At 35.7% G+C, this 25,715-nt stretch overlaps 2 protein-coding genes and 1 non-coding gene across 4 annotated transcripts; 2 read left to right on the forward strand and 1 right to left on the reverse strand.

Moving 5' to 3' along the window:
* The first annotated feature begins 4,101 nt into the window (after positions 1-4,101).
* Positions 4,102-4,207, forward strand: LOC145565849 (small nucleolar RNA R71). The gene has a single exon (XR_014095216.1). It is a non-coding gene; the product is annotated as a small nucleolar RNA R71 (small nucleolar RNA).
* Positions 4,208-13,761: 9,554 nt separating this feature from the next.
* LOC145562527 (uncharacterized) lies at positions 13,762-22,574 on the forward strand. Of its 2 annotated transcripts, XM_081622831.1 has the most exons (7): positions 13,762-14,105; positions 19,475-20,137; positions 20,249-20,468; positions 20,575-20,667; positions 21,038-21,123; positions 21,287-21,742; positions 22,394-22,574. In XM_081622831.1, exons 3-7 carry the CDS (start codon positions 20,319-20,321, stop codon positions 22,407-22,409), a joined length of 801 nt encoding a protein of 266 aa, XP_081478957.1. In that variant the 5' UTR covers positions 13,762-14,105; positions 19,475-20,137; positions 20,249-20,318; the 3' UTR covers positions 22,410-22,574. The 2 variants fall into 2 exon arrangements, with proteins under 2 accessions (XP_081478957.1, XP_081478956.1); XM_081622830.1 differs by having other exon boundaries at positions 13,763-14,105; positions 19,475-20,468.
* Positions 22,575-23,384: 810 nt separating this feature from the next.
* LOC145565389 (uncharacterized) lies at positions 23,385-24,017 on the reverse strand. Its single transcript, XM_081625412.1, has one exon. The coding sequence runs from the start codon at positions 24,015-24,017 to the stop codon at positions 23,385-23,387; it is 633 nt and encodes a 210-aa protein (XP_081481538.1).
* Between the last annotated feature and the right edge of the window lie 1,698 nt (positions 24,018-25,715).

The following is a 25,715-nucleotide window of genomic DNA, read 5'->3' on the forward strand; positions in this document are numbered from 1 at the left end:
GAAGAACTCGGGGTCCAAGACATCTTCCCCCGAATTAAAATCAAGCACCGCATTGAACTCGGCGAGAGAAAGATCATGGTGAATGTTAAAAAGCTGAAAATGGACCCGGTAGTTGCCACCTTCTACCTCCTCACATGAAACCGTAGCCAAAAACTCTAAAGTTGGCTCAAAGTAAGTACGGTAACATGTGTTCACGAAGGTGCTCATGCGAAGATTGCTTAACAACTCCCTTAAATCCTCATCAATCCCCAATTTGATCATATCCGGTTGAAAGTAGTGACGAGAGGGCTTGAGGGAACGGTTCTTTTTGAGCTTGGCATATCGATATTTTTGTATTGGGTCCTTGATTTTTGTTTTAGGAATAGGAGTAGGTTTTTGTGGTTGGGAAGTAGATGGGTTTGAAGAAGGTTCTTCAATGGTGATGGTGGTTTTTCGTTTTTTAGAGGAAAAGGCTTGAACAAACTTTGACATTGTGTTTCCTCCAAATTAACCAATTCAAAATCCAATTAATCAACTCCACAAACACCACAAAACACTTCTAAACACCAAAATCACAACTCCTTAATCAATAACACCAATCACACAATTAACACCTTACTACCAAAAATCCAAATTTCTAACTTCTCACAATCACCACCAAATGAACCAAATTTGCAACACAAACATACAACAACACAATGTTAAGCAAAATAAATCATCAACAACACAAATAACCAACCCAAATTTCACATTTAATCACTAAGTTCATCCAAATACATACTACTACTATTCACAATCATAAACAATCAAAATCTTGCAACAATATGATATAATTATGTACAATAGAGTCAAAGAAGAAGATTATACCACACTTGAATCAAGATTGATCAAGAACAAGCCACCAATTGCCACCAAGTAGAAAAACCCCAAATTTGGTCTTCAATGGAGGAGAGAGATTGGAGGTTGATAATTGAAGAAAGTAGTATGATTTTTGTTGTTAAGGATGAATTTATAGAAGGAATTTGATGATTTTTGATGGATTTTTGGTGATTTGATGATGAAAATTTTGATGAACAAGGCTAGGGTTTCGTTGCTTAGAGTAAAAAAGGCAAACCGTGCGTGCAAGGTTAAGGGTGAAGGGGAAATGAGGGAAAGAAAGGAGAAAGAAAGAAGATAAGGGGCTCGGCCTGACTAGGTGCGCGGCCGCGCGACCTGGCTGCGCGCCCGCGCCTGGCTTGGCTCCACTTGAAATTTTTGCTCGGTGCGTTCTACTGTGGGCTCATTGTCCAATATCATCCCGGGATTATTGAACCCACCAAGTATGACAGTTTTAAAACATGATGACAGTGGGTTCAACATCCAAAAATAATGAGAGCACCACAATGAACCCACCAAGTTCAAATTTACTTCAAATTTTAGCACAACTTTCCCTAACTCACCTCACTACATTACCTTACCCTTTTACCTCAAAATTCGATAAAATCGAATATATTCTCATCAAAAATACGAAACCTTTCCATTGCTCATGCTTGCTCGAAATAATCCATATCCAATGAATTTAACCTATCAATCCAAATAGAAAACAAGTGAAAGAAAAGGAAAAGCAAAAGAAAGAAAATTAAGAAAAATAGAAATCAAAAGAAAAGGGTTAGAAAACTGGGTTGCCTCTCGGGAAGCGCTTGCTTAAGTTCCTAAGCTCGACCCTTCCTCTAAATCATGGAGGGTCAAAGAACTCCACCTTGTCCAAAGTGGTGGAGAGGGCAAAATCATTGCAAAGCTTGTGAAAAATCTCATTATGAGCCATGTCATCTTGAATCATATAAATCGGATCAAACTTTTTAGACTTCAACTTCCTCTTATATTTCTTGGAAACTCTCTTCTTCATCCTTGATTTCTTCTTCCTTGGATCTTTGAGATCCACATGTCCACCACTTGAAAAACTATTCTCATCATCCTTCAAACAAAGCTCAAACGAAGAAGGCATTTCAAACTCATTCTCAAGCTTCGAGGGATCCTTGTCTTCTTCACTAACAACCTTGCTTTCAATACTTTTAGGAACATCATCAAAAGCTACAAGCATATCGTTAGTAGAAGACATAAACATGGAATCATTAGCATTCGAAGGCAATGAGTTTATGCACATAATTCCTTGCACATAGGATAGAGATTCATGCATCGACTTGAGCTTAAAACTTTCCTTATTATTACCAACACACAAAGTAATCATGCCACCTTTCACATCTATCAAAGCACCCGAAGTTGCTAAGAATGGCCTCCCTAGAATGATAGGAATGTTGTCATCTTTCGCAATCTCTAGCACATTGAAATCAACGGGGATAGTGAACTCTCCTATCTTGAGGGGCACATCCTCAATTCTACCCTTTGGGAACTTAATAGAACGGTCGGCCAATTGAAGGGTCATGTTGGTTGGAAGGAGCTCACCTAATTTAAGTTTCTAGAAAACGGAGTAAGGCATGATGCTAACACTAGCACCAAGATCACAAAGGGCATTTTAAAAAAAATTCCCATTAATATTGCAAGGAATGGAGAAATTTCCGAGGTCTTTCATCTTTTGGGGTAAGTCATTATGGATAAAGGCACTACAACACTCCCCCAAACTCACCGGTTCAGCCACATTGCAATCTCTTTTACCGCTCAAAATTTCCTTAAGCAATTTAAAAATAGTTAGGCATTTGCTCCAAAACATCGGTGAAAGGAATAGAAAGATGAATTTTCCTAAGAATCTCGATAAATTTCCCGAATTGTTCATCCAATTTGTACCTATTGAACTTTTGGGGGTATGGAAGTCTCGGTTTGAAATCCTCATCTTGGTTCCTCTCTTTCTCTTTTGTCTCCTCATTAGAACTCTCACTCATCTTGCTAGACTCAACACTCTTCTTTTTCTCTTGAGCTTCCTCTTTTCTCACACTCTTTGACACCTTGTTCTCATTTTCCTCACTTGAGTCACTCCTCTTCTCATCCTCCTCACTCATCCTGGAAACTCTCTCTTCAAGCACTCTCCTACTCCTTGTGGTAATAGAATAAACAGGTTTCTTAGGATCAACTCCTTGAGAAGGTAATGAAGAAGGGCTAGCATAATCTTTCAAGGTATTGGCTAGTTGAGTGATTTGGGTCTCAAGCATCTTGTTGTGTGTCATCATCTCATTAAACTTCTTGTCACTCACTGCCATGTAAGTGCTCAAAATCTTTGTTTGGTTTTCAATGATCTCCTCTAAGTTAGTTCTAGAAGATGGGGTTTGAGCATAGGAATTATCACCATTGCCTTGAGGTCTTGGAGCAAATCCGGGTGGGGATCCCCTTTGATTGTTGTTTTGAAAATTGCCCCTATTTTAATTGTTCCAATTACCTCGGCCTTGATTGTTGCCATAATTTTGGTGTTGGCCACCAAAGCCATGAGATTGGCCTTGATTTCCATACCATTGGCCTTGGTTTTGATTACTATAACCTTGATTGTTATAGTTACCTCGGAAACCTTGATTTCCTTGGTTCCTATAACCACCATTGTTGTAGTTATCAAAACCCCCTTGTTGGTGAGCATTCCTAGTCCCAAAATTCCTTGGACCATCAAATCTTTGTCCATTGTTATTGTTGGAAACAAAATTCACTTGCTCACAATCATTGTTTTCAACATCATCACAATTCTCAAAAGCATGTGGATAACTAGAAGAGTCATGGTCATATGACCCACAAACATCACAAAAGACACATCCACTTGGCATATTACTTGAAGTAGAAGGAGGAGTAGAGTTAGAAGATGTACCTCTCCCCTTAATGTGGGAGGGAAGACTCGGTGCAATTGAAGAGGCACTCTCTAGTTTAGCCTTGATTAATGTCATCTCCTTCCCCAAGTTTGAGATTTAGGAAGACAAGTTATTGATTGCATTGAGATGATCAACCGAGTAGACTGTTGAGCCACTTTTGCTTGTAGACTCTCTCTCTCCCTCTTGCCAATCCATGTAGTGACGAACTACATCCTCTATGATATCAACAAATTCTTCCTCGGTCTTGTTCATAATCGGGCCTCCGGCTCCGGCATCAAGACATGACTTCCCTTGGGGACTCAATCCTCCATAGAAGATTTGTATGATTTGGTATGTCGGGATTCCATGGTGAGGACATTCTCGTAGATACTCCTTGTATCTTTCCCAAGCCTCATACAAACTCTCGCTAGGCTTTTGCTTGAAAATTTGGATTAGAGTTCTAGCCTCGGCGGTCTTCTTTTGAGGGTAAAAACGAGAAAGAAACTCTTTAGTGACCTAATCCCAAGTTCTCAAGGAATTAGGCTTCACTTCCTTATCTAGCCACTCCAAATCTCTTCCGATTAGAGAGAATGGGAATAGCTTGAGCCTTATGAATTCTTGAGAAACCCCATTGACCTTGATTGTGTTGTAATACTTCTCAAACTCTTTGAGATGATTTAGTGGGCTTTCGTGCTTGGCACCACTAAATTGTCTTCGTTCAATCATTGTTATCATCGCCGGCCTTATCTCAAAGTCATTAGCCGGTGTTGTTGGCGGAGCAATACCACTTTCAAATCTATAGGCACCGGGAGTTCCCAACTCCTTCAAAGCAACCCTTGGTACTTCACCCATGCTTCTTTGTTCTTCTTCTTGAAATTTTTCTTCACTTGAAGAGCTAGAACTCAAGGATCGTCTAGCAACTCTTATCCTTGCGATTGTTCTCTCAATCTCCAGATCAAAAGGTACTAAAGTCATTCCTCTTGTCCTATGCATACAATCTCAAAGAAACAATTAGTAGCACCGCTACAAGGGTAGCCTAAAAGAGAAAAATCTTTTTGTATTTTTGAAATGAAATGAAATAAACTCAACAACAATAGCAAACAACTACGCCATTCCCCGGCAATGGCGCAATTTTGACCGAGAGGTGGATTCTAGGTCGTTGAAACTAAAATTCCTCCAATCAAACTAAATTTATAACCAAACCTACACTTAGTAATAGGGCAAGTTCGGGTCAAACCACTAGGAATGGGGGGAAGTTAGCTATTGCCAAAGTCAAGCTATTTCGAAGCGTAAAAGGTAGTGTAGGTTATCTAAGTTCAACTAACAACAAAGTAAATCACAAAGTAAATCAATATATCAAGACACTAGGGATTTAGGATCCACATATTCTTGCAATGGACACACACTAATCGGGTTGGAGATTGATTAATTCAAGTATTGCGAGGGAAGATAGACAATGCAATCAAAAGAGCTCAACAAGCTATCTCCTAGAGGTCTAACTAGCGTCAACTACGAAAGAATCTACTAGGAACGTCACAAACAAAGCTCGATTAATGTGAGCTACAAACCAATAGTCCATATCAATGTAGGCACATAATGCAATCTAGTATGACAATTAAAGTTAGCTACTCTTTAACTAATCACACACATGCACAAAATCAATCAATCAATTTAATCACAATGCTAAATCAATCAAAAACTCCCAATTAGCTATGATCCATCACTCAAACATGCTTCACCACATCCCTAGCAAGTAAACTACTCACAATCCATGGAAGAAATCAAAATCAAAACTAAGATAATCAACAAATTCATCATCATCATTTCAATCAAACAAATACAATCAACTAATCAACAAACTTGAACAATCAACAAACAATTAAAATCAAAAGCTAAAGATTACATTAAAGTAAAAGAAATCCTTACAAACTTTGGTGAAATCAAAGGAAAATGTGCTTAGAATCATCAATCATTAATCATCAACCATGAATTTCTCTCTCTAAAAATCTAAGAACAAGTGTTTCTCTCTCAAAACTTTTCTCTCTAAAAATCTAAAAGTCTATATATAGTAAAACTAACAAAGAGAAGTTAGTTAGATCGTCCAAAATAGACCCGTATAGGCGCAACCTTCTTCAAGAGGATGCGTGGCTGCGCAAAAATGGGTACGGAACAGGGGGAGCAACAGGCGCGGCCGCGCCAAGGCCACGCGCGCCCGCACCACCAGGTGGCGCGGCCGTGCTTGGGAACAGGGCAGCTTCTTCCCCTTCATCTTGACGCTCCTCGTGCGCTCTACTTGGTGTGCTTAATGAACACGGAGCATGACAAAACCTAAAACACCTCAACGGTGGGTTCAACACCAGAATTAGTGCCCCCACGGCTTGAATGCACGGCCTAAGGTCACTTGGAACTTGCACATCTCCATACTTGGGCTTAAAATGGAAGACACTAGGCATCCTAATCAATGCAAAACTCGGGAAGAAACCTCGGGAAACCTTGGACAACGATCTTAACCTGAAAATGAAAGAAAACAAACAAATAAAAGGGAAAAATACAAAATAAACCAAGAAATGCATGAAAATGGAAAATCAACTAAGGAAAGTGCAAACTAAAGAAATAAAGAGCAAAACTTAAGGATAAAGGAAAGAAAAGAGCTATAAAAGCAATCTAAAATCATCCTAAAAGAGCCATAAATGACACTCATCAGAGCCATGGTTAGGTTGCAAACTCATTGCATCATATTGTGCTTACTTGACTATTTGTGCATTCTTGCTAGTGCATAATCTATATGTGTTTACACTAACCGTTTGTTTGACTTGTGTAGTCTAAATAAACTAACCAATGACTAAAGGACTTTGCTTTATTAATTGATTAATTAATTTGAGCTAATAAATATGTCTAAAATTGAGTCATAGTTCCTTTCAATCGACCCAGATTTTTATTTCCGTATACTGCATAAGCGTCAACTTGTTTAGGTCATAACCTGAGTTCTAGAAAGAATTACGAGTCGTACAACCTATGGATCTGTAGCCCCGAGTTTTATCTTTCATTTGGAATTAGTTTCGTCCAATTTGGAGTCACATATCAAAACTTATGAGTAAAATACTACAGCCTGTCCAGTTTAGTGCACATACGTGAGGTCTTAACTTAGTCTTTGTTTGAGTCTAGTCACATAGTCTAGTCACATGGTCATGACATAAGTCTTGAACATATCACTTACACTCACAAGTATTCACACACTTTGTATATACACTTTTCACACCATGACCAAGTCTTAGGTTCATGCATGAGTTGCTCTTTCTGTCATTTGAGTTGGGGGTCCACTCTATTCTTAATTCTTCCACATCTCTCCATCTACATCATCTTTCCACTCTCTACATGCTTTCTCCATGCATATCACTCCCCACATTCTTCCATGATCTCTTCCCATCTATAGCATGTTAAATTGAGTTTGAGTCAAATAATTAACAATAAGTATCCATAACTTCCCTTTCCACAGCACTTGGTCAAGGAGAGAAGGACGGGTAAATAAGGACAACACTTTCATTCAATTACTAGTATTTAATAAACCGATTTGACAAAAAATGAAAGCTAAGAAAATGACATCCCAAGAAGAAGTTAATGAACTAAGGAAAAACATGACTAACTTGATCGAGATGTTCAAAACTCTCGCTCTCCAAGTCAATGACCCTGCTAAGCAACAACAGCTTGAGCGAATGGAAGAAAGCTTGAGCATAATTTCCAATGACTGTAAATTTCAGGGGATTAGCCCACAAGGGGTCTCTGTGGACAAGGAACTTCTTCCGCAGATGTTCAATGCCAACGACATCCCTAGATTCAAGCCAACAGACAACCCTTATTTTCATTTAAGAGCTTTTGAAACTATAATGAATATTAAGGGAATTGATAGGAAAGCTTTCAACTCATTGTTTTCACTATCTCTAGAAACCGTTTGTCAACAATGGTTCTTCTCCTTTGACAAAGAGAAAATCTCTTCTTGGGATTCTATAACAAACGCTTTCATTGATAGATATAAGTGCAACATTCAAGTTGAAATTGACCATAGGGAACTTGAGATGCTAAAGCAAAAGGAAAAATGAAGGGTTCACCTCTTTCTTCAATAAGTGGAGGGAAACTTCCTCTAGGATGGTAGAGGTTTCTACCGAAAAGGAGTTCGTAAGAATGTTCATCAAGAACCTCCAAGAGAAGTATTTAAAACATTTAAAATACCAACACAACTTGAATACTTTCAAGGCCGTCTATAACATAGGCATTGACATTGAAGATGACCTTGCAAAACAAAAAGCTACTAACAATAGTAACAACAGTGGCTGGAAAAGAAAGAAGAACGACAATCCTTCTTCTTCCGAACACACCTACTCTAGTAACAATGTTAGTACCTTTGACCTCAATGAAGTTTTAGCCATGGATAATCAAGGACCTAAAAAGCAACTAAGGAAAGAGTTCACCCCTATTGGGATGAGCTATGATATTGCCTACAATCGACTCCATGCCAAGGGACTCATTACTCCCATTGGACCTATTTAAGATCCCGCACCTGAAAAGAGGTTGCCAAGTTGGAACCCAAATCAACACTGCAAGTACCATCAAGGTAGGGGTCATGCTACCGAAATTTGTTGGAAGCTGAAAGAGGCCATCCAATATTTGATTGATAATAACAAGCTTCCCATACCTCCAGCTGGCAAGAAGACCGAGTGATGATAAAGCACAAGACACTAGGCGAGCTTCAACGCCAAGATTTTGTGACCTCCCCTTCTTTTTTTTCCTTTTTCCCAATAAGTCTAGCATAGGCACCTTTTTTATTTTCCTTAGATTTATTTTGTTGTATTTTTTCTTTTTTCCTTTTAATAAAATGAGCATTTCTTTTATTGCATATGATCATCGCATTGCATTACCAAAAAAAAAAAAAATAAAAAAATCCACGTCGGACTAAGCAGAAGGTATACTAATGATTTGAGGCACCCCTTGTAGCATATCATATCACCTTTACCCCTTTCGAATATGCAATCCTTTCTTGATAAAACACTTTGAGCTTTGTCTAACGATTGGCCTTTCCTTTTTCAACCCACATCTACCTAACCTTGAGATAGGATAGTGTGCAATCTATGCAATTTTCAAATACAAAAGCTTGAGTGATGTTATAAAAATTTCAAAAGATTAAAATAGCAAAAAATAGTGTGCAAAAGTGCAAGTGTTCCAATACCTTTGATATGAATATATCTTTGATAAGAACACGTCTCAGATTGCGTCACTTAACGAGTGCTCGGTACCGTGCCTGAGAAACATGAATGCCAAGTGAGTGATAGACCGCATGATCGGGATTACCCACACTTATCGAAATAAAAAAAATGCAAAAACAAAAAAGAGAGAGCAAAAATATAAACAAAAGAGAGTTCAAAAGTGAGGAAACCTCAAGCATACAAATACAAAGATTCAAAAGCAAGGTTGCACACCTTGGGGGCTTATCTAGGGACTTGAGCCTTTATCTTTTCTTCTTCAATCTTTAGCCTAACCTCGTTACAACCCTTCAAAAGACCTATTTGAGGTATATACACAGTTGTGCGTCGGCTAGAGCTACGTTTGACCTGATTCCTAACGGATACGTAGGCAACTTCACATTGAAGTGCGGCCGTAATAAAAATACATTCATATTTACATTCATACATGATCATAACAAAGGATCTCCAATGCTCATTCCTATCCATTTAGAGCTAGACTTGGGGGCTTGATCCCTACATCATTAGCCTACCTAGCCTAAGAGTCACCATTATTTGGCTCTTCACAAAATATATTTCCCTACCCTTAGCCTTTGCAGCATAACTTTAGTATCACTTTCACACACATCACAAATACATAACCAAATAATCCTTCCCCTTAGGAACCATTTGTCATGAAATCTTAACACAACGTTGAAGCATGCCTTGTCATATCAAAATCACTCATCATTGCATCACAAAGTATGAAGTACTTAGCCTCTGTGCCTAAGTCACCTAAATACTTTCATTATCGAGTAATCAATCAAGATAGTCTAGGATGCTACAATCCTTGCACCATGAGATACAACATCAACGCATACATTTGGCTAAGCTCATTCAACATGCCCTCTCAAACACTTCACTTCTTCCTTTCACATCTTTCTTTTTCAAAAGAGAGTTGGTACCCTCAACAAAAATGACAAAAAAATTTTTGCTTTTCTGCATTTTGAGTCAAGCACATCACAATACAATGCACACACGAGTCATGTAAATTAAGTCATGTCGTGTCATATCACATCGAGTGGAGTCTTGCACCTTGAGTCATGTTAAGTCGTATGTGTCAAAACGCATTAAGTCGAGTTCACACAATGAGTTGAATAGCACCAAGCCTCGGGTCAACCCTAAGAAAAACATGGGCAAAGTCCTATAGTCCAAAATATAGATGCAGGTACACTAAGTCCAAAGCTGATAGAGCTAAAAAAGCTCTGAATAGGATTCAAGAGCATTGTAAAATAAACAACGCAGCACGATGCACCTTGGCGTAGCACGAAACTTCCTAACGCGACGCTATATACCTGTCGCTGCGCGATAACTTTGATTCGCCTGCGTCAACCTTCAATGGTCTCCAATTTGGATTGGTCGGTCCGTGACTAATCCATTTGAGCCTTTTGATGAGCATTTGAGCAATCGATAGCTGTTTCATTGGTAATCGGCCCGATTACAGTCTTGATTGATGATCGGCCTGATGACGATCATATTTTGATTAAATGAACACCTTTGAAAAATTACACTTTTGATTAGTAGTCAGCTCGATTACAACTTGATTGATGATCTGCCTGATGACGATCAAATGAAGCAGATTTGAAAAAAAGATTAAGAACATTTGGGTAGTGATTTATTATAATCACAATGAATTCCTAGGATGGAAGATTTCTACAAATAAATTTGAAGACTTTAAGAATCTTAGATATGGTTCTTCAAATGATTTTTCCAAAGATGGAATGGTCAATTACTCCTAGGGGTAAAGACAAGAAGATTTGAAGGCTCAAGGTAAAGAAGCCATCGACAGGAAGCTCTAAGGTTAAAGAGTCTCTCGCTTCGATTTGAGAAGGGCGGTTTGAAATGAAGCGGTCTTCGATAGCTTTCCCCATGATTAAGGAGGTTATCATTTGATTTGAGAAGATAGCACGAGATGGGCGATCTTCAACGGCTTTCACTAAGATTGTGGAAGTCGTCACCCAGGTTTGACAAGAACGGTTTGGATGAGGCGGTCTTCGACGGTGTTCGCTATGATTGTGAAGGTTGTCACCATGATTCAAGAAAATAGCTTGTGATGTAGCAGCAGATCTTCGAAAATGTTCCCTAGGATATGGAAGATTGTCACAACAACAAAAATAAGGATCGTTACAAGCAGAATGATCTTCGACGACGTTCCGTAAAATGTGGAGGGTTGTAAAAAACAACTGAAGATGACTACAAGTAGGGTCGCCTTCGACGATGTTCCTTGGCTTGTGGAGAATTGTGATGAAAAGGGAGAAGTCTACACGCGGAGTTATCTCCGACTATGTTCCCTGGCTTGCGGAAGATGGTCACAAAACAGCAGAAGATCGCTACAAGCGTAGCAATCTTCGATGGTGTTTCCTAGCTTGCGGAGGACTGTCAGAGCAAAAAAAAAAGGTTAAGATGGCTACCAACGGAGCGGTCTTCGGCGATATTCCCCTGGCTTGAGGAAGATCGTCACAAAATACAACACTAAAAATCGATTACCCTAGAGACGTGTATTCGACGGTGCAAGATACACGTTTCTTAACTCTTTTATCTATTTAACTAACGCTATTTTGCAAGTATCGGCGTTACAAGAATGATTTAGGATCACAAAACGCTCTGAATCATTCTCCGTCCCTATCGCTACTTTGACTTTTGTTTTCGAAACTTATGTTTCTCCAAACTCAGTCAAAGTGGGGGCTTCTGTAGACACCTGATTGTGTCTCCCCAAAACCAAACCCAGTGATGAATAACTTTCACGTCATTGATTATCGAACGAGGTGAAATGTGAAAGAGTCTCGTGAATCTCTCTGTTTTTAATAAAAATACTTCTTTCTGTTTTTGAAAATCATTCTTTTCGTACCCTATTTATGAAAAACGTCCATTCCAGTTTAGTTTGGTCCATAATATGGGTCCAATAATTATGTATTTAGATAGGTTTGGAAAAGATCTTTCCAACGATATATTATAAGCCCAATTCCGATGAATAATGAGGAAGTTATGGACAAAATACTAAACTGAGCCTTAACTGGATTTTACCTACGGCCCAATGATCATGTGGAGTGTCCAAAGGTTTAATTTTATTCCTAAACTAATTAGGATTAATTAGAAGCTTCTATAAGTTTCTAAGAGATTTTAGTTATCCTTTTCTGAAAAGATGAGATTAAAGAATTTGAAATTGAATAAAACTCCTCTTTTCGAGAGTCCATGTTCTGTGCGAAATGGAATATGTTCATATATTATTTTTGTGCCTCATAATTTTATTCAAATTTTATATTTTTAGATAGATCTTGAAATTATCTTTCCAATGATATATTATAATATTAATTCCGAGGTATAACGAAAAAGATATGAAAGAAATACGAAACTCTATCCAAAACTGACACCCTTCCACTATTTTGGCCACATCCTTTTATCTACAAAATATTTTAATCTTATTCCAATTGGGTTGCAAACTAGACGTCAAGAGCTTTCCAACGACATATTATATGACTTATTTTAACTTCTGGATCAAAAGTTATGAGAAAAACAAAATCCGTAAAAAACTATTTTTATTTCGACGTGATAGTCCTTATCTTGCCGCGTCAAGAGGAATTTTATCCGATTTGAATTCTAACTCTTTTCTAATCGTTTTTGGATGTTTTTCTCTATAAATAGGGTCGTATTTCCCTGTTTTAATCACCAACAATCATCAACAATCATCTTTCTATTCTATTTTCTCTCAAAGCTAGAAGCTTGTTCTTTCTCCCTCTTTCTAAGTCTTCCCTTTTCAAAATACAATACCGCATTCACGAGTCTTAGTTACACATAGCCAAGCTCGAAGTTGCCTTTGCCCTAGACGTGAAAGGTTGATAATTTCTGAGGGTTTGGTCCCAAACCTCTATATAGGGCTTGTATCATGTTTAGGTTGCTTTCTATTTCTTCTATCATGTTAATATCATGTTAGTATCTTTTTTCAGGTGCTCTTTATAGGGATTGTACACGTGTCATCTTCCTAAAGGGACACATGTCGCCCTTTGATTGGGCCACTTGTCACTATTGGATTGGTCCATGCATTGGGGTAATTTTTACCCTAAACACTTGGGGACAATTCGAGTAAAAAAAAATAGTGCAATGACATATGATGAGCGGCACTATGTTTTCAAAAATAAAATGCCTTTTTCAATTTAACAAAAGATATGATTATATTTTTTTAAGTGACCTAATGTCAAGGCAAAACATAAGCATAAATACATGTCAAAAGATTAAAGCTTTAACCCCTACACTAGTGTGCATTGACATTTGAAGTAGATTCCTCATGATCATTAGCTATAACAAGCCTATAACACTTTGTTGTTATATACTGACTTCCATTGCTTTTATCTTGCATACCTGTTGTGTTTGCATTGTTGTGTTCTTCATTTGCCTGTGTATTAGCATTGTATTGCTCTTGAGTGTCTTCTTCATTATCTAAATCTGGCTTATCCATATACACTCTCTCCCATGCATCAATCACAGCTTGCATAGGAGCTTTTATGTCATCTTGTAGTTTGCCCTCTATTTCCATATTTTCCTTATTCACATGTACATACTACAAAAAAAATGGGTTTGGGCGACGAATCATTTTAGCATGGGCGACCAAATGTTTGTCCGTAGCCCAAAAACTTTTAATGGGCATCTAAATTAATTTAGTTGCGCAAATATGTGTATTGTGCGACGAAATATAAATTCGAAGCCCAAAATGTACTTTGGGCAACGAATATAATTGTATAGTCTACCGGTTTTTTCTTCATTGCCCAAATCAAATAAGGCGACGAGATATTTTAATACATTCGACGCCCCAAATCCAAAAAAATGGCGGAAAATTAATTTTCTATCTTGCAAAATTCCCACGTTCACATAAAAGTCTCACGGTTTCTTCAATTCACCCAAATAAACTCTAATCAGTTTTCTACTTTTCTACTCCTACTTCACCTCATATTTCCTAAATTCCTAGTTAATATCAGTTAAACCCTAGTACCTGAGTCACCTCAATTTCCTAAGGCTACTCTGATAAGTCAGGACTGGCGTGGATTTTTCCGGCGGCCTCAACACACTTACAGTAATAGCGTCATTCACTTTTTCCCAGGTAATTTATGCCTTTAATTCAGTTTTTTTTTCCCTTATATTTAGGGTTAAATTTGGTGTTTTTCTGGTTCCTGGATTCAATTATGGGTAATTGTGACCCTATAATTTTGTGTGAATTGATTATCCCCAATCAATTGTTGGTTGTTTAATCGATTCATAATTAGGAGCGTGTGAATTTACCTAATTCTGTTGTTGGTTGTTATTTTGGAGCAATTGTTGGTAGTAAATTTTCTGTATATGATTTTATTTGTTGGTAATTTGGAGAGTTTGACTTGTTTTGATTGGGAAAGTAAGGAATTAGGGTGTCATAGAATTTTAATTATATGGTGTCAATTTTTATGTGTGTTTATTTCAGAAGGAAAAGTCTCGATTCAATATTTCTTTTGTGTGCATGTATCAGATTTTGCAAAATAATATGATTGGAGGCTATACTTTTCATGCTGTGCAACACAAGAATTAATACACAGAGTAGTAGGCGTAGATTGGCAGGGGTGAATACAATTAGAACTAGCTTTAAAATATTGAATTATAGTTGGAGCAAATTATTGGTGAGTGTGCAAGTTAACTGGTGTAGTTTGTTTAACTGTGCTTTCAAGAAAATTAAAGTGGGTTTACTAGTCTAATCTAGTGTTCAAGTCTATATCTGATCGTTGGGTTGTTTAATTTAATTAAAAGGAAAAAAAGTTAGCTTGTTTGATTTAATTTAACCATGGGTTGTTTAATTTATGCCTTGGGTTGTTTGTAATTGGTATTAGGATCTATTGATAAAAATAATTATATTATTATGGAATTTTCTATAAATATTTGAGTTATGATCATACACGTGCTCTATGAGGTAGGCAAGGAATTTTTTTATTTATAACCTATTTAAATTATATCTATGACTCGTGTAATATTAAATTAAACTAAAGGACTTTTGCTCCTTTCTAATCAGAGTAGCAATGCACCATATTACTAAGTGTATGTTTGCTAGCATATTTTATTAGTGGAATTTGCTTTGCCTTAGATGAATATGACTCAGAATATAAATATGTTCTTCATATTATATAAATGCATGTTAAAGTATAAATGTATCTTAGAATTGTCGTTTCTTTTCAATTATTCTAACTCATGCATTTGATAATCTTGTGTTTCCCATTCTTTTTAAATATATCACATATAATTCAGGTTTAATGGTAAATCTTATTGAAAAATAAAAAAAAATAAAAAAAAAAATCTTTTTTTGTAACTAATTATCTTTATTGTTTTTAAGAACGAATATGGATCGAAGTTGGATGAATCATAATGATGTAAAGGATAGGAAACAACCGAAGTACATAGCTGGTGTAAATGAATTTCTACAATTTGCTTTTAGGGGAAAAAGTGGCGAAACAATGTTGAAATGTCTTTATCTTAATTGTAGATTGGTTTGGTCTCAAAATCGTAAAAAAATGCAATGTCACTTACTAGTATATGGCATTGATCGAAGTTACAAACCATGGGTGAGTCATGGAGAAAGTGTAGAGCAAACTAATAACAATGAAGATGGGTATAGAGAGGAGGTTTCAGATAATAATAATGAGATTGATGAAATGCCTTTTGATGACATGGCTCCATTTGTTTTCGATGCAACAAACACATGGAATTCCATAAACTCTACATCCGTCGATGAAAATGAGGGAACCACAGATATAGGATTAAGTAGTGGCACTCATGAAACTCCTTTGTTGCTCCAAAAATTAATAGAGGATATGGAGGCTGATTTATATCCAAGTTGTAAGACGTTTAAGAGATTAAAGTTTATTATATCATTGTTGCACATTAAAGTTAGTAACAAGTGGAGTGATAAGTCCTTTTCAATGTTATTGAATGCTTTGCATAGGGAATTTAATTATGATAACAATTTACCTTCAATTTCCTATGAAGCAAAAAAAATATACAAAAGCGTTAGGGTTAGACTATGTTAAGATTGGTGCATGTGTCCACCATTGTGTTTTGTTTCGAAAGGAGTATGCTAATGAGGTTAAATGTCCTAAGTGTTTAGCCCCTAGATGGAAGCAAGATGTTTCTCAAGATGATGAGAGTTCAGATAAAGATGAGGGTGCCAAGAGGAAAACACGAGTACCTCAATTAGTCTTGCGTCATTTTCCACTTATTCTAAGGCTCTAAAGAATGTTTATGTGCTCCAAGCTAGCAATGTATATGAGATGGCACAAGAAAAATCATGTTGGTGATGATGATGATGGGATTATGAGACACCCAAGAGATTCGAAATCGTGGAAGTCTTTAGATGAGCTATATCTAGACTTCGCTGCGGATGCACGTAATGTACACTTGCCTTTAGCTAGTGATGGGTTTAATCCTGGGGGGAACATGAGTAGTAGATATAGCATATGGCCAGTGATGTTAGTACCTTATAATTTACCTCCTTGGATGTGCATGAAAAGTGACAACATGATGTTATCATCATTAATTCCTGGCCCTAAATCTCCTGGTAATGATATAGATGTATTTTTGCAACCTGTGATAGATGAATTGAAGGAACTATGGGAGACCGGGGTACAAACTTTTGATTCCCATACTAAGGAGACATTTAATATGCGAGCAGTGCTAATGTGGACAATAAGTGATTTTCCCGCATATGCCAATCTGTCTGGCTTGAGCACTAAAGGAGCCATAGCTTGTCCTAATTGCCACAAAGATACAAATTCTGAATGGTTGAAGCATGGACACAAATGGTGTTATATGTGTCATCGTGTATTTTTAGAACCCGATCACAGTTAGAGGCTTAATAAGAGATTCTTTGGTAAGAAAGTTGGAAGGCGCCCACCACCTAATTCAATGTCAAGGCATGATGCTTTAGAGCAGCTACATGGATACCCAAATGTGGAGTTTGGAAAAGATGATAAAGGAAAACGGAAGAGAGGCGAAAGATATATTGTTCACCTGTGGAAAAAGATAAGTGTTTTTTTTTCAATTGCCTTATTGAAGACATCTGTTAGTTTGACACAACTTAGATGCAATGCATATGGAAAAAAATGCTTGTGAAAATATATTAGGCACATTGCTTGACTTACCGGGAATAAAAAAAAAAGACACCTTAAACTCTCGGTTGGATTTAGAGTCCACGAAAATGCATGATGATCTTTGACTGAAGAAAGTAGGGGACAAATATGAAATTCTACGAGCCCCTTTCAACTTGAGCCTAAATGAAAGGAGGAAAATAGTTTTTTATCGAATTTGGCTTTTCTAGATGGCTATTCATCTAACATTTCTCGATGTGCTTCTTTTCATGATGGAAAACTCTTAGAAATGAAAACTCATGATTTTCACGTTTTAATGCAAGATTTGCTAACCCCGACTTTTCAAGGTGTCTTAGATGAAAAAGTTTTGGAACCTTTAAGAGAGCTTAGTTTATTTTTTAAGCAGCTATGTGCTAAGACCTTAAAGGTAGTAGACTTAGAACGAATGGAAGCAAATATAACTATCACATTATGCAAGCTAGAACATATATTTGTTCCAGCTTTTTTTGATGTGATGATTCATCTTCCCATACACTTAGCTACTAAAGCAAAATTGCCTGGCGTGTACATTATCATTGGATGTATCGAATTGAAAGGTATAATATGCTTTTTTTTTTTAATGTCTAAATGGCTAAATATAAAAGTAAATGTTATTACACTAATTTAAGTTTTTATTATTAGAGCTATGCGGACATTTAAATCTTTTGTAAGGAATAAAGCTCACCCTGAAGGATCAATTGTTGAGGGGTATATTCAAAACGAATTTTTGACATTCTGTGCTAGATATCTTTCTAAGATTGAAACTCAGTTCAATCGTTTAGATCGAAATGAGGACATGCCCGATCCACAACTTTATAGTCTTTCAGTTTTTTGTACCACTAGCAAGCCCCTAGGGAAGGCAAATTTAATGCAATTGAGTATTGAAGATTGGAGAAAAGCTCAATTGTATGTTTTGCAGAATTGTGAAGAAGTGCAACCTTTTTTTGAGTAAGTACGTGAAATAATAATATATAATTATGAAATAAAATGTTGCTAACTATTTTTTCTTTTAGTGAATATGAGAACAATATAGGGCATCAAGACGTTGAATTCTGCAAGTGGTTTGAGAATAGAGTAAGATAATGTGTTACTTTTTAATATATTATTACATAAAATCTAGCATGTATATTCATTATTTTTTTTTTAAATTTACCTTTAAAAACTAGGTTACACAACTTTTGGATGATAAGGATGACCGAGTTACAGAAGAATTATTGTGCTTAGCACGAGGTCTAATGAAGAGAGTTTTGACTTTTGATGGATATGTTATTAACGGGTTTAGATTTCACACTAAAAAGCGACAAAGAAATAGGAAAACCCAAAATAGTGGTGTTATTGTGAAAGGGGATGGAGAGAGTAGAGGGAAGGACTTTTACGGGACATTAGAAGAGGTTATTGTGCTAGAGTATGATGCCTTGCAAAACCGAACAAGTCCTAATTTGGTATTATTCAAGCGTAAGTGGTTTGATGTATTTAGTGACGCAAGAGGGATAAAAAAGGACAAATTTGGATCTACACTTGTCAATGTTTCTCGTAGATTGCAAACTAATGAACCTTTTGCATTAGCTTCTCAAATTGAACAAGTTTTCTATGTTTTATCTCATGCCAATAAACACTGGAAATATGTTATTAAAGCCAATCCACGTAATTTTTTTGATTTCCCTAACGACGAAGACACTGAACAAAATGAATCACTATGGAATTCTGTGGAAGAAGGGGCAACCAGCCTTGAAGAATTTGTTGCACTAAGTGATGAGGAAATCACAATGGTTAGGGATGATGTTGAACCAGAGTTGGTTGATGCTGAAGTCATCTTAGAAGCTGCTAACAATGTTGGTCTGGAGAATGAATATGAGGAAGAAGAAGAAAGTGAAGAGGATAGTGATGATGGTCTGGACACTCTAGACATAGATAGCGTGCATGAGTTGGATGAGGATCTTGAAGATGAAGAATTTGAAAGCGATAGTTCTGAAGATTCAATCTCTTAGTTTTTGGTAACTGATGTTCTCTAAATTAAAGGATGAAAATGAGTCACTTAATCTCATGTTTTTCTATATTTATAATGTATTGTATTAATATCATTGCAGTTACCAAGCACAAGTGAAGCAAATCTTTGTAGTTCTTAGCTAGTGATTTGCAAAACTATTTTTTTTTTTAGTGGTTTTAGATAACTATTTTAATGCATTAGTGGTTTGACTTTATTTGTTTAGCAAATTGTTGATTATTTATGATTATTATAATAAGCAAATTGTTAATGCCTATTTTAGTACCTAAATTGATGATATTTTAATTACTCATTACTAATGTCTTGCATAAGAAATTCTTTTAGGAAAATGGTATTCCAGCAAGAACAGCAAAATGCAGGGCATCAACGTAAGACAAGACAAGTGTTGAATGCAATGCAACAACTAAATCAACAACAGCACAATGGGCAGCATGAACATCAGAATGTGGAGCAACAAAACCAACAGAATATGCCAGGGCAACAGCAAAATGTGCAGCAGCAACAACAAATAGTGGAGCAATAACAACTAATTGTTCAACAACAGCAACAAAATGAGGAGCGCAACATGACGAAGAAGCATCAACCAATGAACAAGCCACTATGACTAATTTGACATATCGGGAGAAATGAAGGTTTGAACAAGCTGAACTTCGACTTAAATTTCCTGATCATAAGCGGCATGGGCCTACTAGGGGTAAGAAATATGTAAGTAGAGTGTGAAATTCTAATTCTGAAGAAAAGATTAAGATTAATTTCATGGATGAGCTTTGACGCGTGGTTGACGAAAAGGCAGAGGAATTCATATGTGACTATAGCAATTGGGTGAAAGAATTTTGTCCCGTAAAATCTTTGTATGTTTTATAACTAACAAGATTTTTTAATACATGATGCTGAAGTTATATTTCATGACTCTAACTATGCATTCATGACAAAAATTGGTCTAAGATGGATTCAGGTGCAAAAGAAAGGTTATATAAAAAAATCAGGGTAAGTTTTAAGTATGTAACACCAGTAAAATGTATTATAGAATTGAGCATGCATGGATATTCATTTTGATTCAAGTTTGATAACTAGTTTATGGATTATGCTTATTGGCAGAGTAAATATGATTTACCTGATATGGTTGCTGGTGCGTAATGTTACTAAAGCGTTGAGCTTTTAGTGCTCTATGTTGTACAAACATTGGAGATTCAGGCTTAAAGAGCAATACTTTAGAAACAAGTCAGTTATAGATGCTATAAACAGTAGACCTGATACTATTGACGCTAACCAATGGACATGGCTAGTTTGTGAGTATTGGAATAATGAGAAGCAAAAGGTAAAATTCTCTTTAATTTTTTTATTTATTTTTATTTAATCATTAACTGAGGCTATATTTCTTTAATTAACTATGAGTGCTTTGCTTATTTTCTTGTGGCTTGTAGCGTATTAGTAAAGTTAACACGGAAAATAAGCTTAAGAAAACTGAAACTCCTACAGATGGTGCAAGGTCTATTGCTAGAATTTTTCATGAACTGGTATGCCTTTTTATATCTTTGCAATAACATATATAATAATTTGTTCAAAGTGGTGCATGTCTGCTAATACTAGTTGAATATGGTAACTTGTTTTCTTTAAATAATATGACAGCTAGTACGTAGTTTTGATTTCTAGGCAAAGCATTGTTCAGGTTATGCCAAGACCTTTCAGACAGCTTTTGTTTTTTAATGATTGTTATGTTTTCGTTCAGCCACTGTTTTTTCCCTCCACTCAATTTTTTTTTTATATCTTTAGTTCATTTTATAATATACTTGTCTGGATTCTCTTACCCCTCTCATTTTGATATCATGCCTCATATAATTTGAGCATTACTTATTACACATGCGGATGAATGTGCAACAAACTCAGCCAACTCAAGAACATGAAGGATCATCATATCATCTTGAAACTCAACAGGACCCTCTCTACATCATCTTATTTGAGAAGACTAAAAAGTAGTCACTATTTCCCCTTACTCTGAGTATTTTTTTATGTATGTATGTTTTTTTTTTTTTTTTTTTTTTTTTTTTTTTTTTTTTTTTTTTTTTTTTTTTTTTTTTTTTTTTTAAATATTATTCAATTAAGTTATTCATTCTTGTGCCTAATTTTATATGCTAGACATAAAGGAAGTGGGTTGGAACCTAATGCTGAAAAAGATTATAAAGCACTCAGAAACCTTCATGAAAAAGAAATGGAGAAGCATGGTGAAGATACACTCAGTGTAAAAGCAGCATACATGGAGGTTTTCAAACCAAAATCTGGATATGTCAGGGGACTTGGTCCTGGACCTCGCCCACCAAAGAAAACTAGAGTTGAAGGAGAAACCAATGAAGTTAGGGTGGAATTATCGGCTGAGATTCAACAATTAAAGGAGGATGCCGCAACACGTGAGGGTGTACTTTTATCTGAAATTGAAGACCTTAAGGCATCTAATGAAGATCTTAGAACCTCAAATGAAGAGCTTATAGCATCAAATGATGAGCTTAAAGTGTCTATTTCTAGAATCAACGTAGAAGCCATTAAACGTGAAAAGAAGCTCAGAGATGATATGATGAAAATGTTCGAACAACTAAGGTATGATACTCTCTTAACTTCCTTCTTTTATAACTATTTTATTTATAATCAAGAAAATATGGTTTTAGTATTTGATTTTCCTTTCAATGGACAATAGATCATAATAACCAAAGCTAGTAGCGTTGTTTTCATTGAATGTTGCTGTTGTCGTCATTAATTCCTATGAGTATTTTTTTTTTTCAAACTATTTTTGAGATGTAATATATATATATATATATATATATATATATATATATATATATATATATATATATATATATATATATATATATATATATATATAATATATGTATACATGAACATCCAATAACTGCTATTGTACGAATGTCCTGCAACCATAGATTATGTGGAACTTAAATAATGTTTTAGGTACTTTAGTTTTATAAATTGCATTTTATTATAAATTTTTTTTTCAAATTCAGTTGTTCATATCTGATCTTTTTCATAGTCTTTGATGTTCATACTATTAGTGGAACTAAGATCTGCTTTTGAATTCAAATAATTCAATTGTGGTGATATTTGTTTGTGGCACTACTATATTGCTTAGTATTGAGTGAGTAGAAACTCAAAAAAAAAAAAAAAATGTTAAAAAGCCAACTGCATTTTTACTTTTTTTTTTCCACTGATTTATGTTTCACTACTGTCAAACAGGAATAACATGGGCTAATGACGAAAAATGGAGATAATTGCAACTGTTGAAGGGGATTTATTGTGCAGCGTTGACAAAAGCTAATGTAATTAGTTTAGAACACATTAGAAAATAATGTTATGTTTCTTTAATTGTATTTACAAGAATCTTACATACTGCAACTACTGTTAATATATATATATATATATATATATATATATATATATATATATATATATATATATATATATATATATATATTATGCCAGTGATCATAATTATTTAATTTTTTGTGTATTTGAATATATTAATGTAAAACATATTTGATTGAATATAGAATAACAAAATAAGTATCAATACTAGTATAACAAAACGAGGTATACTTCCTCCGTTCTATTAATATTGCAACAATGGACTTTTTGCACTATTCATCACTCTTGTTTGACCATATGATATGATTTATACGTTAAGCAAAATATAGTCATGTGGGATCTTGTTGGATTCGTCTCATAAAATACTTTCACGATATCAACTTTTTATAATTTTTACTCTTACACAATTATAGATATTTAGCATATAAAATCTGCTTTGGGATGCGTAATTTCCTCCTTATTGCAATATTAATAGAACGGAGGAAGTATTAGATTGTGCCTATATTGTTATGGGCTACGACCAAATTCATTCTTCTAGTTTAGCAAATAGTCCAAAAAATGAATATGGGCCACAGCCAAATTCGATGCACAAAGTATTATGGGCGACGAAAATATTTTCATCGCCCAAAATAACAAAAATAGGGCGACGAGTAACGTCATTGCACAAAAGCAAATGGGCGATGAAACAAACATAGCATGGGCAACTAACAATTTTGTTGCACAAACTACGTTTTGTGCTACGAATAACTAAGTCGTCGCACAAAACCCCTTGGGCTACGAGCCTTGGGCATCGAACGTTGGGCTAGTCATAAGTCATTGCCCAAAACTTTGGGCGACAAAATATGGCTTTTGTGCTTCGAGTTCAACCGTTGCCTAAACTCGATTTTCTTGTAGTTTGTGGAGGTTCAAACCTGTTTGACCCTTTACTTTTCAATATTTGGTTCATGGTGTGGCGCAAAGTAACCCACACCTTGAACAGTCTTGTTGGACTTAGCTCATCAAAAACATCTTCCACAGCTTTAATCAACTCCTCTGGTGTTTTAGCCATTTTCTTATGTTGGAGTGATTGGATGCTTCTGAAAAATCCTAAGTCTCGGATTTTCATGTTTGGACTATTTGGAGGTTGTTGGGTTAAGATAAAAGTGAATCCTGGTTGTTCACAATGTTCTTGCCAAACGGGATCATCCTGAGTGATATGAGCCTTTGCATTATCTTGTTGAATGTAGATTGTGTTGTAATGAATTGTTTGAAGCCATTTTTCCATAATTGCTGGAATGACATTTTCCACTAACATCCATCTTGACACATCCCTGTTGATTGGATCAATAATCTTTGTAACTAATTCCCCTTTTTTCCTATTCTTTGAGTTCCTAAGTACTGGCTCTGTTTTTGCAAAAGGGAAAATGCATATTTTCCCATCAAATATGACTTCCTTTTGTGCATTATACCATGGTTTTGCAACTGCTCCTTGAAACATGAACTTGGATGATTGCATAACTCTATATGGTCCTCTTTCCCCTTTGCTAAGTATGATCTACGTGTTTTTTTATTTTTTATTTTTTGTCAAAGTAAACCACTTTTAATCAATGTAGAATATGTTGTACATTGATTGGTACACTCTCTTTGTACCAGGTGAATCAGTTATAATGTTGTTGAGAATAAACCTGAGCCTCTCTATTCTGTTTGCTGGTGTGAGCTTTGGCTTCAATGCATTTGTGTGAGGTCTTATATCCCCTCTCCTCACCATTCTTTGGATTGTTCTTTCCCCACATTGAGCATTGCAGTTAAGTCTCTTTGGCATGATCTGTTCCCCATTGCCACCGCCCTGATATCCTCATTAGAAATAGACACTCTTTTTCTTCCACAGTTGTGGAATCTTGTTGACATATTGTACTATTGCTGTGCTTGCCTTTGTTGGTTCCCGTTTTTCCAAGTTCTGAGTTTTTGTTAACAAACTAAAATGAATGGCACCTTGTTGAATGGATCCATGTTTAAGCTTTCCATCTATTGATCTGGTCAGAAGCCTTATCAATATGTTGAACTTGTCCCCACTATTGAGCCTCTGATGCTGATGATGACCTTCACAATGTTGTTGGTTGAATGCTGCCTGCTGATTGTTGTTGTTGTGCTGACCTTGTTGTTGATCTCATGTTGCTAGCTGATTGTTGTTGATTGCTTCTGTCTTGTTAATGGCCTATTGGTTGAGCTTCTTGTGTTGCATCAAGGAAAGGATTTTGATTTAGGTCAAATCCAAGGTTGTTATGGATATTTTCTAATTCATATACATCTTCATATGGATCATAAGCGGAGTTGAGATCATACTTAAAAATGTTGCACATATCAGCATCATAAGCAGCTGCATCTTCATCCATTTCTTGATTCAAATCGATTCCGAAGTCTGAAGCCATTTGTGTTTGGAGGCAATGACGTTTTTAAGGGTTTTTATTTTATTTTATTTTATTTTTTAAGTTGCATCTAGTAATTTTTGTTTGTAATTCCCTCTCAAATGATTTGAATTTTTGAGAAGGAATGGATCTTATAGCTCTGGTACATGAAAATGCATGTTGGAGTCATTTAGATTTGCTTAGTCATCAATCTGTGTACTTTAATTCTATTGGATGGCCTAATTATTTCTGCCAATGTGGTTGGTTTAAAACAATTCACGTGGATTAGTAATGTACTCCTTAATTTTGATTGACTATTCAATAAAGCCAAAAACCCAAAGGTTTTCTTCTTGAAATCTGCCTACTTTAAATGTTGTCCAGTATCCCTTAATTTTTACTGATTTTCTGTTATATTTCTTCTTTAAAGTTACTGGATTTTACTGAACTGAAATTATTTTTACTGAACTAAAATTACTTTTGCTGAATTGAACTTATTTTTACTAAACTGAAATTATTTTTACTTAATACTTCCTCCGTTTCTTTTTAGTTGACACGTTTCTTTAGTCACATTTGCCAATGCATGATTTCAACCGTTAATATCTTTAATTATCGATAAGTAAAAATTATAAAAAAAATTGATAATTTGAAAATATATACTGTGACGAATCTAACAAGACTCCACATGATTATATTTTTCATTACGTATAAATCACAAAACATGGTCAAAGCGAAGTGTGAGAATAGTGCTAAAGTCAAAACGTGTCAACTAATAAAAATCGGAGATAGTATTATTTTTTAAGGTGAGTGAA

This window comes from Chenopodium album, chromosome 10, assembly GCF_948465745.1.
Source record: "Chenopodium album chromosome 10, dcCheAlbu1.1, whole genome shotgun sequence".
NCBI classification, from domain to species: domain Eukaryota; kingdom Viridiplantae; phylum Streptophyta; class Magnoliopsida; order Caryophyllales; family Amaranthaceae; genus Chenopodium; species Chenopodium album.

What these genes read in the sequence shown, in the direction of transcription:
- LOC145562527 (XM_081622831.1), top strand. Translation starts at nt 20,319, where the DNA reads ATGTTGTACAAACATTGGAGATTCAGGCTTAAAGAGCAATACTTTAGA. An exon ending in GGAATAATGAGAAGCAAAAG is followed by an intron (nt 20,469 to 20,574) that starts GTAAAATTCTCT and finishes TGTGGCTTGTAG; the next exon opens with CGTATTAGTAAAGTTAACAC. An exon ending in TTATTTGAGAAGACTAAAAA is followed by an intron (nt 21,124 to 21,286) that starts GTAGTCACTATT and finishes TTTATATGCTAG; the next exon opens with ACATAAAGGAAGTGGGTTGG.
- LOC145565389 (XM_081625412.1), bottom strand. Translation starts at nt 24,017, where the DNA reads ATGCAATCATCCAAGTTCATGTTTCAAGGAGCAGTTGCAAAACCATGG.